The sequence below is a fragment of the Equus quagga genome, chromosome 20 (genome assembly GCF_021613505.1).
Source record: "Equus quagga isolate Etosha38 chromosome 20, UCLA_HA_Equagga_1.0, whole genome shotgun sequence".
NCBI lineage: Eukaryota > Metazoa > Chordata > Mammalia > Perissodactyla > Equidae > Equus > Equus quagga.
The window spans coordinates 17,782,368-17,799,902 of NC_060286.1; the positions used below are offsets into that span (position 1 = coordinate 17,782,368).

Consider the following 17,535-nt stretch of genomic DNA (forward strand, 5'->3'; position numbering starts at 1 on the left):
GGGAGGGTGTGTGTGGGGCTATGGTCCCCTCTGATAGGAGCACTGGGGGCTGACAGAGGCTGGACTCATTGTTGTCCTCAGGAGCCCAGAGCTCAAGCCCCCATCTTATCATTTAGGCACAAGCTGCAGCCTGATGGCTCCCTGGTCATCAGCCCTCTGCGGGCAGAGGATGCTGGCACCTACAGCTGTGGCGGGACCAGGCCAGGCGCTGACTCTCAGAAGATCCAGCTTCAAATCACAGGTCTCTGTCCCACCCCACCTTCAGTGGGTTCTCATGGGCCCCAGGGTGGGAGGGACTGGCTGGGAGGGCCTGGGCTAGGGTGCCCCCACACTGTTGGGGGGGGAGGGGCTAGGGTGCTTCTTTGGGCCAAGGCATCCTTGTAGCAGGGCCCATGCTCCAGTTGGGCTGGGGTGGCTGTCTTGACCCTTGTGGCTCTCATTTCTCCACATGTCCGCTGCCGGCCTCATGGCCTACCCTTTCCTCCACCCCCTTTTCCCCACAGCTCACCTCTTGCTTCTCCTGGCCTCATGACAGGGGGTGACATGGCTGTGCTGTCTGAGGCTGAGCTGAGGCACTTCCCTCAGACCAGGGACCCAGCCCAGGGCCGCAGTCCTCAGGACTCCAGCCTAGGGGGGGATGCTGAGGGCCTGGGGGCCACTTCCTCCTCACACCCATGGCCCACAACCAGGTAACAGTGCAGTAATACCATCCTGCTCTGAGTTTCCTTCCTGCCCAGAGGGCCAGGGTTGATGGAGGTCTCAGTGGGTGAGAGGAGGGGAGGTGAATGGGTCCCTGTCGCAGTGTGTGCTGTGAACAGGCATGCAGGCCGTGCTCAGGGCTCTGCTAACTGAGGACTAGAAAAACATGGCTCTCTGAGCTCAGCCTCTTGAGGAGGAAGGGGAGCCCTCCCCTCCACCCCAAGCAGGGGGGATGGTGCAGTTCCGCAGGCCCAGGACTCAGAGGCTGAGGGAAGGGAAGACACCTGGAGCTAGAGGGCCTGAGATGGCCTGGAAGAAGGGTACAGTTTACGGTGACAATGCAGAGAGCTGGGGGTGCCCAAGTGAAGGACCTAGTGGCAGATGTGCAGGGTGGGGAGGAGACAGTTGGAGATTCTGGGTTGGGGGATGGAGGATAGTAGAGGGTAGGGGACAAAGTCAGAGGTGGCTTTTAGACTTTGCCCTAGGTAGTTGTTGATGATGTCTAACCAGAACAAAGCAGTGATTTTAGGAAGCTGAATCTGGCTGTGGAGGGAGAAGGGGGCTGTGACATGAGGCTTATCTAGGGGTCTGGTCCCCAGGGATGGATGGGAGTAGGGGAGGCAGCAGCAAGGGCTCCCTGATGGCTTTGGGGTGCTTGTTCTGCAGGCTGCGTCTGGACCGGAACCAGCCTGGGGTGGTGGATGCCCATCCAGGCCAGCAGATCCGGTTGATTTGCCGTGCTGAGGGCTTCCCACCCCCAGCCATCGAGTGGCAGAGAGATGGGCAGCCCCTCTCTTCTCCCAGGTTTGTTCAGCTCTTCTCCTCACCCCACCCTGTGGGAGGCCACTGGGGGAGAGAGCTGCCAGGTGTCACTCCTCATCAGTCCTGAGCAGGACTTCTGGGGCTCCCGAGAGATAGGAGCTGCCAGGTGCAGGGCTCCTTGAGCAGACCAATATGTGGGTCTCTGGGCCTTTCCAGGGTGTGGTTAGTGGACAGAAGTAATAGACCAGCTAAGGGAGGAAATGCAGGCAGACACATTGCTGGCTGTAATCGTAATAGCTCACATTTATTGAGCCCATACTGAGTATGAGGCTTGTTCTCCATCGTACAATCTGCAGAAGAGCAACACTGAGGGAGGTGCTATTTCATCCCCGTTTTATACACACAAGCTTAACACCACACAGCTTCTAAGTGGCAGAACCAGGATTTGAGCCTACTAAATGAGTATACAGCAAAAACTAGAAACCCAAACCACAGTTATTTTGTATGAGAAAAACTGAAATGCTTTTATTGCCAGGCTTAAAAGCCAGGCATTTTCAAGTAAATGAGAGTGCCGGCAGCTGGAGGACCCTTTGGCCAGATCCCACTGAACAGCCGTTCCCCAGGAAAAGGAAGATGCTGCCCCTCTGTGCCCCTTGCTGGCCCCTTGGGCTGAAGCCCACTGACTATGTTTGGTCCCTAGACACCAGCTGCAACCTGATGGCTCTCTGGTTATCCGCCACGTAGCCGTGGAAGATGGTGGCTTCTATGCCTGTGTTGCTTTCAACGGGCAGGACCGAGACCAGCGATGGGTCCAGCTCAGAGTTCTGGGTAAGGTGGCAGTCCTGAGAGAAAGGGTGAGTGGGGCCAGTGGCCTTTGAGGTCAGGTGGCACAGGTGGGGCAGGATTGGCGTAGTGGCTGACAGTGTCTCCTCCTTGGGCCCAGGGGAGCTGACAATCACAGGGCTGCCCTCTACTGTGACAGTGCCGGAGGGTGACACAGCAAGGCTGCTGTGTGTGGTGGCAGGAGAAAATGTGAATATCAGATGGTCCAGGTAAGGCTCTATTCCAGGCAGGCCTGGTCCTCAGACCCTCATACCTGAGGTTGTACAGCCAAAACAGAGGTGGTCCACCTTTCTGCGGGAATGTTGCCATCATCACTGCCCCCAGCCCTCATTCTTTTACCCCTGCCTCCAGGCCTGATGCCAGGGAGGGGGCTGTGGCACCCTCACCCCTACTCAATGAGGCCCCATAGGACTGTGCTCTCTTCTGTTGGTTGGGCTACAACAGGGCTCTCAACCTCAGCACTACCGACATTTTGGACCCCGTAATTTGTGGTTGTTGGGGTTGTCCTGTGTGTTGTAGGATGTTTAGCAGCATCTAGGCCATCTACCCACTACATGTCAGTAGTACTCCCAAGTCATGACAATAGAAGATGTCTCCAGACATTGCCAAATGTTCCCTGGGTGGCAAAATCTCCCTTAGGGTTGAGAACCACTGGGCTACACTCAGCTTTGGGGACCTCAGTGGTCTTTTACCCCAGATCAGTTGGCCTTTCGTTCATTCATCAAACATCTTTTTGCCCTCTTCCTCCTTTCAATGGGTAGGACTAGGCTAGGCCCTGAGAATCCTGGGGTCATCTGAGCCCCCAGGGTACGCCCAGGCAGATACCCCAGTGTCCCATGAGCTCCAGACGAGGTTTGCCCTAAGTGCTGGCTGAGCACGGAGCAGTGAGGCTGCCTCTTGCCTGGGAGAATCAAGGAAGGGGTGGCCATTGAGGTGACGTTGGCTGTGCCTTGAAGGCTGAGGAGAGGGAAAGATGTTCTTGGTCAAGCTCAAAGGTGAGTATTTGAGAGGTGATCCAGGAACGGAAGGGGCCTGTACACTGGAGGGGAGAGGTGATGGGCCTGTGGAGGTTGGGTGCCTCTGTCATGGCCCTGGTGCCAGGGGAGGGCAGTGGGGAAGCTCTGGAGGCTTTCCAGCTGGTGCTCTCCGTCCAGCCTGCCCTGATCAGGTCCTGGCTCTGATTATCCCACCAGGCCTGTATCTTCAACTTTGCCTCTCCTGGATCTTTACAGCGGCAAACGTGCTAAGGAGCCCTCTCTTCAAAACAAAACCAGCATAAAGAATACCCTTCTCTGAGGCTGTATTTCCCTGCAGACCCTGCCCTTCTGTGGGGCTCCCCTTCACAGCAGAGCTGCCTATGTTGGTTGTCTTCACCTGTTCACTCATGGCTCAGCCCTTGTGCTGGGGCATCACACTCACCTTCTGCTCCAGGGATACAGCCCTGGCCAAGGCCACCAACTACCTTCCTGTTCCTAACTGCTCCAGACACATCTCTGTCCTCACCTGACCTGCAGCCTCTTCCTGCTCACCTCTTGCTCCTGAAATACTCCCCTCCCTTGGCTACAGGAAACTGCTGTCTTCTGGTGTTCTTCCTGCTTCTCTGGCTGCTGCTTCCGTTTTCCCGGCTGGCTCATCTTCTCACACCCGTCCCTTAAAGGCTGGTGTACCTCAAGCTCTGTCCTTGGATCTTGATTTGTCTCTAACTTCACCTTGGGCAATCTTGCAGACACACAGTTTCTGGGACCATCCAATGCTGACACTCCCTGGGTCCAGATCTCAAATCTGACACCTCCTGGTATCTCACAGGCACCTCAAATTCAAATGGTGGAAAATAACCTCACCATTTACCCTCATCCCTGCCTGGATCTCCCCATGTTGGAGGGGCACCACCACTACCCAAGCTAGAACCCTCTGTCATCCTTGATTTCTGCTCCCTCACCTCCCACATCTGACCTTCACTTTAGTCCCTTTATCTTACTGCCTGTGTCATCTACCAGGAGTGTACTAGTGCAGCAGCCACTTACCTGGTCTCTGCTTTCAGGCTTGTCACCCCCACCCCCCACTGCAGGCAGTGACCCTTTCAAAGTGCAAATATCGTGTCAGTCCCTTCTAAGCTTACACCCTTCCATTACCCCCACGACCCAGTCCAAACGCTTGACCAGAGCCATGTACACTTCCTCCCTCCCTCCCTCTCCTTGCTCCAGCCATGGCCTTCCTTTAAGCTCCTGAGTCCCCATGTTCTCCCTCTCTGTTGGCCACCTGCTGCCTCCTCCTCAGCAGAGAAGCCTTTCCTAAACACCCGCACCCCTACCCTGTGCCCGGGAGGCAGGGAGTGCTTCTGTTGTTCATCCAGCACAGGGCCTGCTTACGGCTACTTTTAAGACTCTTGTTAATGAAAAGTGACAGTGGGATTCCTTCGTGGATAAGAGGCAAGTTTACAATAACTTAGCTCAGTTGGTGTGAGTTCACCTCACTTTTGAGTTATTTTGCTTTGTTAATGTTCTATCTTTTTGGTACCCTGTCCTGTCTCTTCCTTGAGGTGTGGGTCATTTGTCCACAGGGAGGTAGTTGGCCCTGGAATAGTCTTTGATTATCTCCTCCCTCTGTCTCCCAGGGCCTGAAGACTAGAGGCCCTGGACAGCTCTCCGAGCATCCTCTCCCCTCCAGGAATGGGCTGCCAGTATGGGCTGATGGCCACCGTGTCCACCAGTCCCCCGATGGCACACTGCTGATCCACAACCTGCGGGCCAGGGATGAGGGCTCCTACACGTGCAGTGCCTACCGTGGAAGCCAGGCAGTCAGCCGCAGTACCGAGGTGAAGGTGGTCCCGCCGGGTAAGAGGCCTACCACAGGCATTTGCTTGTTCTCAAGGGCTGGCTGTGTGCTGCAGAGTGTGGGAGAGCGTGGGCTCTGCAGCCCAAGGGACTCTTGTCCAAGTCCTGGCTCACTCTGCCAGTTATTGGTAGTGTGACTTGGGCAAGGGACTTAGCCTTCCTGAACCTCACTCTCCTCATCTGTACAGTGGACCACGCTACCACCTGGTAGAGTTGTAGTGAGGATGAAGGAAATAATGTGTCTCCTGGGCACCTGGTAATAGCTTAATAAATAAGTATCATTATTTAGACTTACTGATTTTATTTTGAGAAATACAATTGATAGGAATTTCATTATAATACTTAAGGCAGACAGAACATTAAAAATCTGTCCATTTTAATCAGGGTGGCAAAGAGTGGTTCTATGATTGAAAAGTGCCTGTACGGCCATTAGACCAAATGAGCTGGGATTATCATCACCATCTTACAAATGAGACAGGTCCCCAGAGCTTAAGTGATGTTTCTCTAAGTCACACAGCAAATTAGTGGCCAAGTTGGGACTAGGACTCAGGTCTTTTGACTCCTCATATTTAATATTCTTTTCATTAAACTATTACACCTGTAATAGTTGTAATGCAGGCAGAACTTTACCTGCGTTCTTCACTAATTTGATATTTTAGCCAGATATTCTCCAGCTCTTGCTCTTTGAGTTATGTCATATTTCAACCAATCTAAATAGCATATTGTAAGATGTGTAATTTTCATACTACTAAGAAAAAATGCTGTCAATTAACACAATGCTAAGAGATCGTCAATTAAGATGCATTCCAATTTGAGAGGTGTTAAAATATGAAAATAAGTACATCTCAGAACTGATGAAATAGACTGTAGTTTAATGTTCAAACTCTTAAGAGCTCTGTGGTTCAAATAAGCCAGAGCGGAAGCGGGAGGGGGAGCTGACTATCTGAATGGCAGGGTGGGCCGAGCAGCTGGTTCTCTTGGGGCCTGACACAGAACTGGGGAAGAGTGAGCCAGGCCCCCCGTGTGCTGGTCTGCCTGGATGGTCACAGCTATCAGGGCTGCAGTGCTGTACCAAGAGCACTGTTACACTTGCAGGGGTGGGGGTGGGGAGTGCCGGGGGGAGGGGACGGCTGGCTATCTGCCTCCTGTCTGGCAGGCTGAGGGCGGGGACCAGCCAGTGCTAGAGGTTGAAGGGTCTGTGAGCTCCTTAGGACAGAAATTGGGACTTGAGTCCCCAGGGCCCAGCCCAGTGCATGGCATCACTAGTTGCTCAGATACTTGGTGACGGCGTGCACGTGTGCCTGACGGCATGACCCTGGCAAAAGCACCATAGCACAGGGGCTACTGTACACCTCTATCACATCTAGCATGTTGATCTCTTGTGTACATACTAACCATATTTACAAGACTTGAGACAAACCAGAATGCAGATTTACTGAGAAAGGGAGTGGTTAAGAGGACCCAGATGATTGTGTGATTAGCTATAGACGTATCTATGTGGGAAACCAAATTATAGTCTGAAACTTGTTTGATGACAAAATCTGGTGAGGTTCCTGGTGATGTGTTGTCGGCTAAGCTGAAATGGTCTGATGTGACCTGCCTCCTGGACAGGCCACTATGGTCTCTCTCCCGCCCTCTGCTGGATGAGTGTTGCCAATCTTAGATAGATACCTTGGGGGCACCTTTCTTGACTAGAGGCTGTCTTCCTCTTCTCTTTAATTGTATTCATTCCATTGATCAGGCTGCAGATATCTGCTCTCACCTATTTATGCTATTTATTTTTTGTAGGGCTTCACTGCTTGAGGTTGCCTCACTTGGCCCTATTCATGGTTTGATGACATACTGAGGGGACTTGGGCTAGTCCTGGTGTAAAGGACATACTTCTACTGTGAGGACTTCTCAACCTTTTTGCCTAAAAGACTGGGGTGAGAAACAGAAAATACTGTAGGGATAAAACATAGGGCCCAGTCTCATTTTTCAAATGAGAAGGAAGGAGGCTAGGGAGCAAAAAAGCACTGTTAAGCACTCAAATTTTTTTTTTTTTTTTTTAAAGATTTTATTTTTTCCCCTTTTTCTCCCCAAAGCCCCCCGGTACATAGTTGTATATTCTTTGTTGTGGGTCCTTTTTTTTTTTAGTTGTGGCATGTGGGACGCTGCCTCAGCGTGGTCTGATGAGCAGTGCCATGTCCGCGCCCAGGATTCGAACCAACGAAACACTGGGCCGCCTGCAACGGAGCGTGCGAACTTAACCACTCGGCCACGGGGCCAGCCCCTTAAGCACTCAAATTTTAGCCATGGTTACTTTGTGCCCAAGGTACTATTATCATCTCCATTTCAGATGGGGAAACAGAGGCACAGAGAGCTTAAGTAACTTGCCCAAAGTCACCCAGCTGATAAGTGGGAGAGCCAGGACTGTGCCCAGGCAGTCCGGCTCCAGATCTGTTGTGCTTAACAAGATGCTGAGCACCTCCTAACTCTGGGCCCGGGGCTGCAGAGGCTGAGATAAAGTTGATACTAAAATTACTGATTTTTTTAAACAATAGGCATAAATGGCTTGCTATTTATATGAATGTAGGAAGTTAGTACTCTTGTTATATTGATACATCAAACCTTTATAAAGTCATTTGCTGGTTAGGTATGGTGTTTTTGTTGTATTTTGGGAGGAAGCAAGGGGAGAGAGGGTGAAAATGACTTTCCCTAGCCCCATGACATCTGACTTTAGGGAAGGTGCTACTCAGGTCCAAGTCAAGCTGATGTAAGACCCCTTCCCGAAAGAAAAGGGAAGCTAACTAGATAAGGCCATCTCAACTCTAAGATGAAGCAGCAGAAGGAAACTCTCATAGGGATTTATGAAACACAGAAGCTCCTAGTAAATTCAGGGTGAAGGGGGCGGGGAGACCCAGTGCTTTGTGCTCAGTATAGGATTAGAGCCATGGTTCACAAGGCTGTTTTCCTATCACCTTGCCTAATACTCATTGCTTTCTCTGGGGAAAGTAGAAAAATTGGAAGGATGGGGAACTAAGTGACTAAGATAAGTTGGGACTATTAAAGGTCAGAGGAAAGCAACAGTGAGAGAGAGAAGACAAGACAGCTCTTGCCAACTCAAAATTTTACTTAGGGCTGATCCTACTCTCCTTCCCAATCCAGAGGCCAAGGCAGCTGACATTCAGCTCTTCAAGTCTCAATAGTAAGGATAGGGAGTTAACTTCAAGAGATGTTTAATCGTCCAGTCAGTCAGTATTTGTGAGTCTGCGATGGGCTGTACCCTGGGCAGCAGCTGCAAGAGAACGGAGGGACCACTGCATGCTAAAATGGGGTTGACAATGAGTGGAAGCTGTGATCCCACATGTAGTTGTACACACAGGTGTTAAAAGGTTACGGAGTAACTCCACCTTTTTTGGAGTCTGGCAGTTATAGTGCTGCTTTCCTTTTAAGGAAATGAGATGGTAGGTGAGCATTTTCTCTCTTACCACTTTCTCTCTCCCTGTCGTTTTGCAGCACTGGCCGCCCAGCCGAGGGACCCTAGCAGGGAGTGCATCGACCAGCCGGAGCTGGCAAACTGTGATTTGATCCTGCAGGCCCAGCTCTGTGGGAATGAATATTACTCCAGCTTCTGCTGTGCCAGCTGTTCCCGTTTCCAGCCTCATGCCCAGCCCATCTGGCAGCAGGGATGAAGGCTAGCTCCAGCTCCAATTCTGAAACAACTAGTAGGGCTGGGAAGAAGGGAAGATAGATTCTTGGTCACCCCTCTCTGGCTGTCAGAGAGAGTTATCTTCTGGAGACAATGGCCCTTTCACACACACCCAACCCCTACCCAGTGTTTGGCCACAGCAGCAGCAGCCTCTCTCTGTAGTCCCCAGCAGTGTTTGCATCTCTGACATAACCACAGGTGGCTGCTGAGTTGTCAAGAAGAGGAATCTGTTTGGATAAGGACACCCTATACTTTCTAACTTCCCTCTATAATTTCTGATACACAGGATCGGTTCACCGTGTTTTAAAGCAAGCTACCAGGGTTCTCACTTCATTTAAAGCTGGATGGGGAGGTGTGTAATGCTTTCAAAGTTAACACGTATCTCATAGGGGAATACCGGCTCCTGCTGTGTCAGGGAAGTATTCTTTGACCTCAGATGAGATCTAGTTCTAGCAAACAGTGGTCCATTGCTCCAGTCTCTCTCCAAATCCCATGTGTGTGTACAGTTAAAAGCACGATGTTTGTCAAAGCTCTCAGCAAAGTGGAATGTAATGTAAGGCTCAGCATAGGGACCTGGGATGAAAGAGCAGCAGTTGTATTATTATCTCAGCAAGAAAGAACTGGAAAAACTCCTTACTGTCATCAGGAAGCTGCAGCCTGAAGCCCTCCTCCTGAGGCCGACATGCAGAACCTGGCTGTGAGGATCCTCTCAGACCTGTATTGAGCTGATGGGCTTGCTCTGTACAGTGACCAACGAGGAGCCTCTCCTCCTCAAGTAGGAATCTGTGAAGCAAAATGTTTGCTGCCAGATAAAAACCAAACTATTATTAAAAACAGCATCAGCAGGATGGGAGGACCAATGGAGGGAAGGGCAAATGTAACACCAGGGAAGTGGTTTCAGAAATGGTTTGTTGGAGGAAGTCGTTCTTCATCTCTCAGAACCTCCAACTCCTTGCTGTAAAATAAGAGGCCTGGATTCAATGAGCTTCTGAGTCCCTTTCCACTTGAACCTTCTACAAATTCTCCAGAGGGCTGGCTGGGCCTAGTAACAGCGGTTATTCTCGGACACAGGAAAAACAGGCATTACAGGGACTAAGGCTCTGAAAAGTGACTTTTATTACCAACACACTGGCTGGAAGAGAGAAAACTGCGTCATGGGTGAGTGACACTTCTTGGTCCACCTCTCATTCAACAAAGGAAACATGGGCCAGGGGCAGAGATCTTTTTTTCTTTCCATTTTAAAAAGTTTTGAGGAGCATCCCATTTCATTTACCATGGCTGGTTTTGCTATAGAAATTGGAAAATAAGGGCCACTTTCTTGGACTCCTCAGCTCTTTAATTAAACCTCTATTTGGTCAATTGGTGACATGCTTTGGAAGGTAAGTTTGAGATTAGCTCTTCTTAGAACTAGTCACAGAATAGTGTGCTAAGGTTAGAGGTGAGAGTAAAACTCAATCTAGATCAGTGGCTCTCAACCCTCTTCTATATTGGGAGCTTTTAAACAACCTGGGGTTCCACTCCCCAGAGATTCTGATTTAACTGGTCTGGAGTATGTGCTGGGCATGAGGATTTTAAAAGCTCCTCAAGTGATTCTAACATGTATTCAAGGTTGAGAATCGCTGCTCTAGCCCCAGACTTCTCAGAATGTGAATGTTGTTGAAATGCAGCCTGATTACTAGGTCTGGGGTGGGGCTGAGATTCTGTCTCTCTAACCAGCTCCTAGGAGAAGTCCATGCTGCTGTTCCAGACCACACTTTGAGCAACAGGAATCTGACGTTAGAGATGTGCTTAGGGTCAACCAAAGCCTAAAGAATGAATACCAATATGAATTTTAAGAATATAACACTCCCAAAAAAAGACTTTCTAGACACCAAACTAGAGATTTGCAGCAGCAGTAGACTGGAGAGAGAACAAGACCAAAAAGAACTAAAAAAATTCCATTTGCTAATAAAGCAAAGGGGAAAGAACAGCCCTGCATGAGCAAAAGCTTCTACCACGAACATTTATTTTTGTTAAAGCAGATTATAAATTCTCATCAGTACAAATATATATAACTCACATTTGATTGTAAGGCCAACGTTCAAAAGTAAAAATGAGATGGGATCTCACGTGTTACCAGAGGTCAAGTGGCTGCAACTGGCAATGGGATGTTTGCTCACCACGGGGCGGGTGAAGGACACACAGACAGACACACACACATAGCTAATAAAACCAGAATCTCCATCCCCACAAAACTTGTGGGGACAAAACTTAAAGGACAAACAAAACCCACCAAGACCCACATGACAAACCAACACAGTAACCTGCGTTCCTGTCTATGGATATGATTATGTCATTGTCACCTTAGTGTTAAAGGATTAACATAAGGAAACTGCAGCAATATATAAAAGAAAATACATAATCTCTATAGAGCATATTTAGATTGATTCCATTAAAATAATGACGTTAGAATTTCATTATAGGTTTAAAACCAGGAGAATACTGCTCTTTCATTTTCTTTATTTAAAACTACACCCTAGTGACTGTATTGGTCATAATCATGATTGTTGTTGCAAAGTGCTACTTACAATGAATGATACCACATAATTTGCTAGGGATCCCGTCTGCAACTTCCAGCCTTTCCTCTTTATCTTCAATAGGCATCAATGATAAAGCAATCTTATGTACAATTTCTTACAGCTAACCCTTTTACCTTTGGCAAGATTACTTACAACTCATACAACTTTTTAATATTGAGAACTATTTAAAATATTCTAAATGCATAAAAATAAAGATTTTGGCTTTTTTGTATATATTTATAATATTCTTACTCAAAATGGAAGCTCAACTTAACCCCTAAAATATAGCTCTGCTGGGCAGCTGCCGATGAGCCCTCCTGGGAATTCTGGCAGTGCAGCCTGCCTCTCGTCCCAAGCCCAAGCACAGGCCACCCTGTTCTTGATCTCTAAGACAGGCCAGCACTGAGAGGAGGCAGGTGAATGGCCTGAAAAACAAAGGGAGATCATTTTGCTTCCTGTTGTGTTTTATATTCCAGTAAATGTGCTTTGAATACAGATTCCTGTTCAGATATGTTGCCTCTCTGTTGCCAGAGATTTGTAAGGGGCTGACGAAGGGAAAAGAGGGCAACATTTCCGTGACTTCTTTAACCTAACTGCAAGACAGCTCTTCTCTAGGAATGGTTTTCTCCAATTTTTTCACAATCAGCCCTCATTGCACTCTGTGCCTGGACTTGCTTCTTGGGGACCTTTGGGATTAGTGAAAAGTACACTGATGGGGAACATAAAGTCCCCTTTGCTCCTTTGACGTCCACCCCCCGCCCTTGCCTAAGTATGGACAAAATACATAAGCCATAGGGACTGCTTAAAGTTCAATTTCAAACGTCTTCTGTAAGTCACTGGAGAAAGGGTTGGTGGGAGAGGGGTTAGTACGCTGCTTGGACTTGCTTTCTAATGCAGCCCACTGGGCTTCGAAAGGATCCACCGGGCAGATGCCTGCAGGAATCTCTGTGTGCTTGTCCCCTGAAGCCAACCTGCCATCATCTACACCATTGAAAGCGGCAGAACCGTTGAGGTGCTGAACAGGAGGCTTAAAGAAGGGACTGGCAGTAGCACTGCTTGTTTCATACTGAGGGAATGTCTGCTGCTTGACCAGGCTGGGAGACTGATGGGGGTGAGCAGCCTGAGGGTGGCCTGCAGTGCCAAACACGTTGGCTACCATCTGGGAGGGAGTGATGCCCACCACAGGCACATTAGGGGCTGGATAGGGCATCCCGTTGGCCACAGGATAGGACTGGGCAGGGACAAAGGCTGGCTGCAGGGGTGGGACCACACCCACTGGCACTGGCTGAGAGGTGAGGAATGCATTCCCTTGGAAAGGCGGTGCTGACTGGGAGATGGCAGTGGGTGGAGGAGGCTGGAGAACTGGCTGCAGAGGGGCAGCTGAGGCCTGGGGTTGCTGAGCCCGGACGCTCTTGGACACTTCTTCTAACCAGCGGTCGGCTTCAGAGGGAGTACGTCTGTGACCAGCCTGGAAGAGACCTGGAGAGGCAGCACCAGAAGATTGACCCCACTCAGTCCCTGGAATCAACGAAATGAAGAGACAAAAGAATCACAGTCATTAGGGGCTTCTTTTGTCACTTGATAACCTTGGTTATTTGAATGATCCTAACATGTGGAACAAGTCCCCCTAACTGGACATTTTGTGGTTTTGGTAGGTGGAAGGAAAGGCTCTATTACCAGCTGAGGAGGTTGTATAGTAGGACAAAGAGAATCTGTCAGACCACGCAGCTGTCTCAGCGACGCTAGAGAGCTGTCTAGATACAGCTCAACTGCATCAGACCAAGGCAGCTGGCAGGCATCAGAAACCATTCCCTGTGCCTGTTGCTCAACCATGGTACAAAAACCAGTTTGCACATATTCTGCAGGGCCTGAGGCGATTCACTTCCTGCTGTAGCAGAATGAAAAGAAAATAACCAGTGACTTGGTGCCATACTTGTGGCTCCTGCCTGGCTTCTAGATACATGTTGTCCTACTGGTGATCTGCCTTTATTACTACTTAAAATTTTTTGGTTTTATAGTTAATGTTCATTATAGAAAAACTAGAGAGTGCAGAAGAGCAAAAATAAAGTGCTTTTTGTAGCCCTTTTCATAGGCCTGCCATTGTAGGAGGAAGGGTCCCTTCTTCCTACAGGCATATCCATATATCTCCAAAGCCAGTGATGGACTCTCTCACGGTAGGGCCCAGGAATCTACACTTTATGAAAGCTCTATGGGTGGTTCTGTTCTATATTCCTAAGACCTATCAATCTAAACTTTTAGTTGCTTGCCTTCACTATCCCTTCTTAACAGTAGTTTATTTCCAGGAGGGAACCTACTTTTCTGAAAAAGACTCCTTTCTGGTTCCCAATCAGGTAAATGGCTGATTTTGAACCAGGGTCACTTATCTGATCCCAGAATCCTCACCACCATCTCTGGCCACCTTACCCGAACGTATGGCTGCAATTTCCTTGTTAGCAGCATCAGGGGCATGGGCCCAAGGGTTGGTTTCACGCACAGGCATTGCTACGGGTGCTAGAGCAGTATGGGCTGGCTTAGCAGCAAGCACATGGAAGGCTGAGTCAGTGCCATTAGCTACAATGGGAGCAGACAACATCAATGGAGTTAATTCGTGCAGGGTGTACAGGCGACCCCTTGGTCCTGGGTCAGTCAGGCCAATGTGCAATACTGGTGGAACAGATAAGACAGAGAAGTTGGTGTTGGGATAACCAAGCCATCTTGCAATGGATACAAAAACCTTTTCGCAAAGAGAGAATTAGAGGTTGTAATTAAAATGGCTGTACTGATAAAGTCAAATGACTCTTCTAGGAAAATATGTGTATGGGGAGAGAGAGTAACAACTTTTCAGATTAACTTGAACAGAGCTGCTCCGTCTTACAAGTGGCAAAAATCTAACTATTCTATATGGCTTAGCCTTTGGAAAAATGATGTAAATAAAGCATTTCCCTCTTACATCACTTTTCTAAAAGATCAAATTACGCCAACAATAATAATGATTCCTGGGGAGGGCCCCGTGGTGTAGTGGTTAAGTTTGGTGTGCTCCGTTTCAGTGGTCTAGGTTCGTGGGTTTGGATCCTGGGCATGGACCTGCACCATTCGTTGTCCATGCTGAGGCAGTGACCCACATATAAAGTGGAAGAAGAATGGCACAGATGTTAGCTCAGGGCTAATCTTCCTCAGCAAAGAAAAAAAATAAAATAAAATGATTCCTTATTATGTGCTAGGTGCTATGTTAATAGTACTTTAGTATGCATCATCTCATTTAATTCTCTCAAAAACCCCACAAGGCTGATATTAGCCCCATATTACTGATGAGAAATCAAACTTGGTATATGTTTTCATTTGCTTAATAAATTTGTAATTTGCTACAGAATTAATTTCCTCTCTATTTTTTGAAGATTTTTTACCCCTCAGTAATATAATATCTCAAAGTACCTATCATTCTTTCCTTGTCTCTCTTTCTTAACATCTTCTAACCCTTGCTCCTTTACTCCAGACAGCTATCCCATCAGCTTCTACTCCTGAGCCCAGCTCTCTACCATATTTAGTATGGAACAGACAAGCAGGCACCTCCCCCTGCCCTACGGTATAATCATTCCTTCTTTAGGACTGGGCAATCATGCTTATGGCATTGGTACTATTTACCCCAGGGCTTGTCTAAAAGACTAGCTCACCCATAGACTGGGAGCCCCTTAAAGGTAGGGAAAAGATTATGTTCTATTCAGTTTTGTAGACCTATTGCCTTATAAACAGGAATAGAGTCAGTAGAATATAATAGGTACTATATTCAGAAAGACCTGGGTTTTAAATCCTGGCTGTGCAATTTGAGCAATTTACTTAACCTCTCTGAGCCTCATTTCCCTTATCTGTAATACCTACCTCAAAGGGTTGTTGTGGGGACTAAATGAGATGAGAAAATGCATGAGTCCTTACCATGATGTGGCAGCACTGTGCTAAGTGCTCAATAAATTGTGCCTATTATTATTGGTATTATAAATATTTGTTAGATGAAATGAAAAGAAATTTTGTGTACATGACTATAAAGTTTTGTTTTGTTTTAAAAAAAGGAGACTCCCTGGAGAAAAAGCATTTAGTACCTTCCTCCAATAGGGGTGGGGTACTGTCTCCATAGCAAAACTTTTTCTGAGCTCTCTCTTGAAGAAATGGCAATTATAGGAGTTCAAATTCTAAAAGTCTGTAATTTAAGTTATATAAACTCTTTGCTGACCTCTGAGTCAATACCAACTGTTAACTCAGTATCTCTGAAAACAACTTTTAGTAACTCTTCAATGCCACAAAGCCAAATATTAGGACACTTGTTATCGAACATGAAATGAACTAAGGAGCCAAAAGAAGTGCCTTTTTCTCTATGAGCCTCCCATGACAGGGTGGAGACTAGGTGAGACCAGGGCTTCTCAGCTTCGGCACTACTGATATTTTGGGCTGGGTAATTCTTTGTTGTGAGCATGGCTGTCCTGTGCACTGAAGGATGTTTAGTAGCATCCCTGGCTTCTACCCAAATGCCAGTAGCAGTCCCCCAAACCCAAGTTGTAAAACTCAAAAATGTCTCCACACAATGAATGCCATATTTTCCCTGAGGGAGCAGAATCACCCTGGGGTTGAAAAACACTGTGCTAAAGGAAGCCTAATGCTAGAACCAACTCACGACCGCTGCTTCTGGAGAACTGGCTGGAGCTCTGACCCGCAAGAATCAAGTGGCAAGTAAAGAAGTGGGTTGGGACTATAGAAGCTCCTAACAGAATGGTATGCAAGACAGGTAGGTACATGCAAAATGACGAAGACAGACATCTTAGGAAACAACAGGGGAACAAAGCACAGACACACTGTCCAACAGGGAAATTAGTGAATCTGAGACATTATCAAACAGAGAAATTAAGGACTTACAGTTAGTGGTCAGCGTCAAAAAGTACAAAAAGTTTCGAAGAAAATAGCTAAGCAGGCTGAGATGAGAGGGCACCAACCTTGAAAGGCAGGAGATTGTGGTGCCACAACTGTCACTGGTTTGGTCATTGGGGCGGATGAGAAGGGATCCTCGGAGGGTGTGCTGAAGGCATTGGTGATCTGTGAGCACAGGGAGCTGATACTCTCTGCTTCCCCTTCTACCTCTGGCACTGCAAGACAAACAGAAAATGGCTCTAGACTGAAAACCTGAACAATTCTGAAATGGAACAGTATGACACAGGTGGCATTTTATACTGCATCTCTTATTTGTGGAAAGAAAAGTCTCAACTGTCAGGTGGGGCTATAAAAGCAGCTTCAAAAAATTTACTGTACATTATTTCATTGGCTTTTCAGATGAGAAGATATAAAATGTCAACAATTCATGTACTGAGGTCTATCTTCCTCCCTTGCAAATCCTCAGATTTCTTGATTTCGTCTCCTGGTAGCACTGTTGAGAACTTCGTGTTCTCTTTTTGTGCCAAGATGTTTGGTTAGCTAGATCTTTCTGGAAGACATCTGCAACCTGTTTGTCTTCCAACTGGTTCCCAAGGCTGTGATCTGAGTTAAGTTCTGGAGCCATGAGGTAACTCTATCAGAAAATGGGTTAAAGTCAGGGGCACTAGTGGATGCTTAGTCCTTTTCTCTGTAATAAGCTATGACAATATCATCACTCTCATTTTTCTCCAAAGTACCATATATATGAACTGTGATAACATGAAAAAGTGAACTGAGGTCCAGGACTCTAGAGGCTTTGTTCTTAGTATTGCCTCTGAGATACTTCTGTGTCACCGAGGAAGCTAATTATGTGTGCTGAACCTTTGTTTGCTCAACTGTGAAAAGAGAATAATAGTTTTTGCTTCCCATCTGCTCCAAAGGGAGACAGAAAACAAGGTACTTGAAGCATCTGGAGTTTCACTTTTTACAAGAGTTGAGAGCTGGAAAGACACTCAGTAATCATCTAGTCCAACTGTTCTTTTGGCCTAGTTTCATCCATCAAAAAAAGAATGTAACTCTGTACTTTTATACCACCATGAGTGGGAGTGCCCTATTGAGACAGAGCTTCCTCATATTCTGTTATAGCACTGGCTTGACATGCCTGAGTGAAGTAAACCAGAGCCCAATAAAAGCATTGACCAGATCAGACACTTCAGCTCCAGATCTTATGATGAGGATAGAGATACCAGGGCTA

General features: G+C 47.6%; 2 protein-coding genes across 14 annotated transcripts in view; one reads left to right on the top strand and one right to left on the bottom strand.

Moving 5' to 3' along the window:
- The window catches only part of PAPLN (papilin, proteoglycan like sulfated glycoprotein), a 45,849-nt gene extending 33,649 nt beyond the window's left edge, over positions 1 to 12,200 (top strand). For 4 of the 8 annotated variants that reach the window (XM_046647028.1, XM_046647031.1, XM_046647030.1 and 1 more), the window contains 7 exons: positions 117 to 241; positions 536 to 689; positions 1,366 to 1,503; positions 2,162 to 2,289; positions 2,405 to 2,513; positions 4,972 to 5,138; positions 8,637 to 11,619. In XM_046647028.1, coding sequence (XP_046502984.1) covers positions 117 to 241; positions 536 to 689; positions 1,366 to 1,503; positions 2,162 to 2,289; positions 2,405 to 2,513; positions 4,972 to 5,138; positions 8,637 to 8,812 — 997 coding nt within the window. In that variant the 3' untranslated portion in view covers positions 8,813 to 11,619. Of the gene's footprint in view, positions 1 to 116; positions 242 to 503; positions 690 to 1,365; positions 1,504 to 2,161; positions 2,290 to 2,404; positions 2,514 to 4,918; positions 5,139 to 8,636 lie in introns of those variants that run through there. The other 4 variants (XM_046647027.1, XM_046647029.1, XM_046647033.1 and 1 more) reach the window with 3 other exon arrangements.
- NUMB (NUMB endocytic adaptor protein) overlaps positions 10,818 to 17,535 on the bottom strand; it is a 177,267-nt gene continuing 170,549 nt past the window's right edge. For 4 of the 6 annotated variants that reach the window (XM_046647037.1, XM_046647035.1, XM_046647039.1 and 1 more), the window contains 3 exons: positions 16,367 to 16,516; positions 13,812 to 13,958; positions 10,818 to 12,905 (listed from right to left, as the gene is read on the bottom strand). In XM_046647037.1, coding sequence (XP_046502993.1) covers positions 12,190 to 12,905; positions 13,812 to 13,958; positions 16,367 to 16,516 — 1,013 coding nt within the window. In that variant the 3' untranslated portion in view covers positions 10,818 to 12,189. The remainder of the gene's footprint in view (positions 12,906 to 13,811; positions 13,959 to 16,366; positions 16,517 to 17,535) is intronic. The other 2 variants (XM_046647041.1, XM_046647040.1) reach the window with 1 other exon arrangement.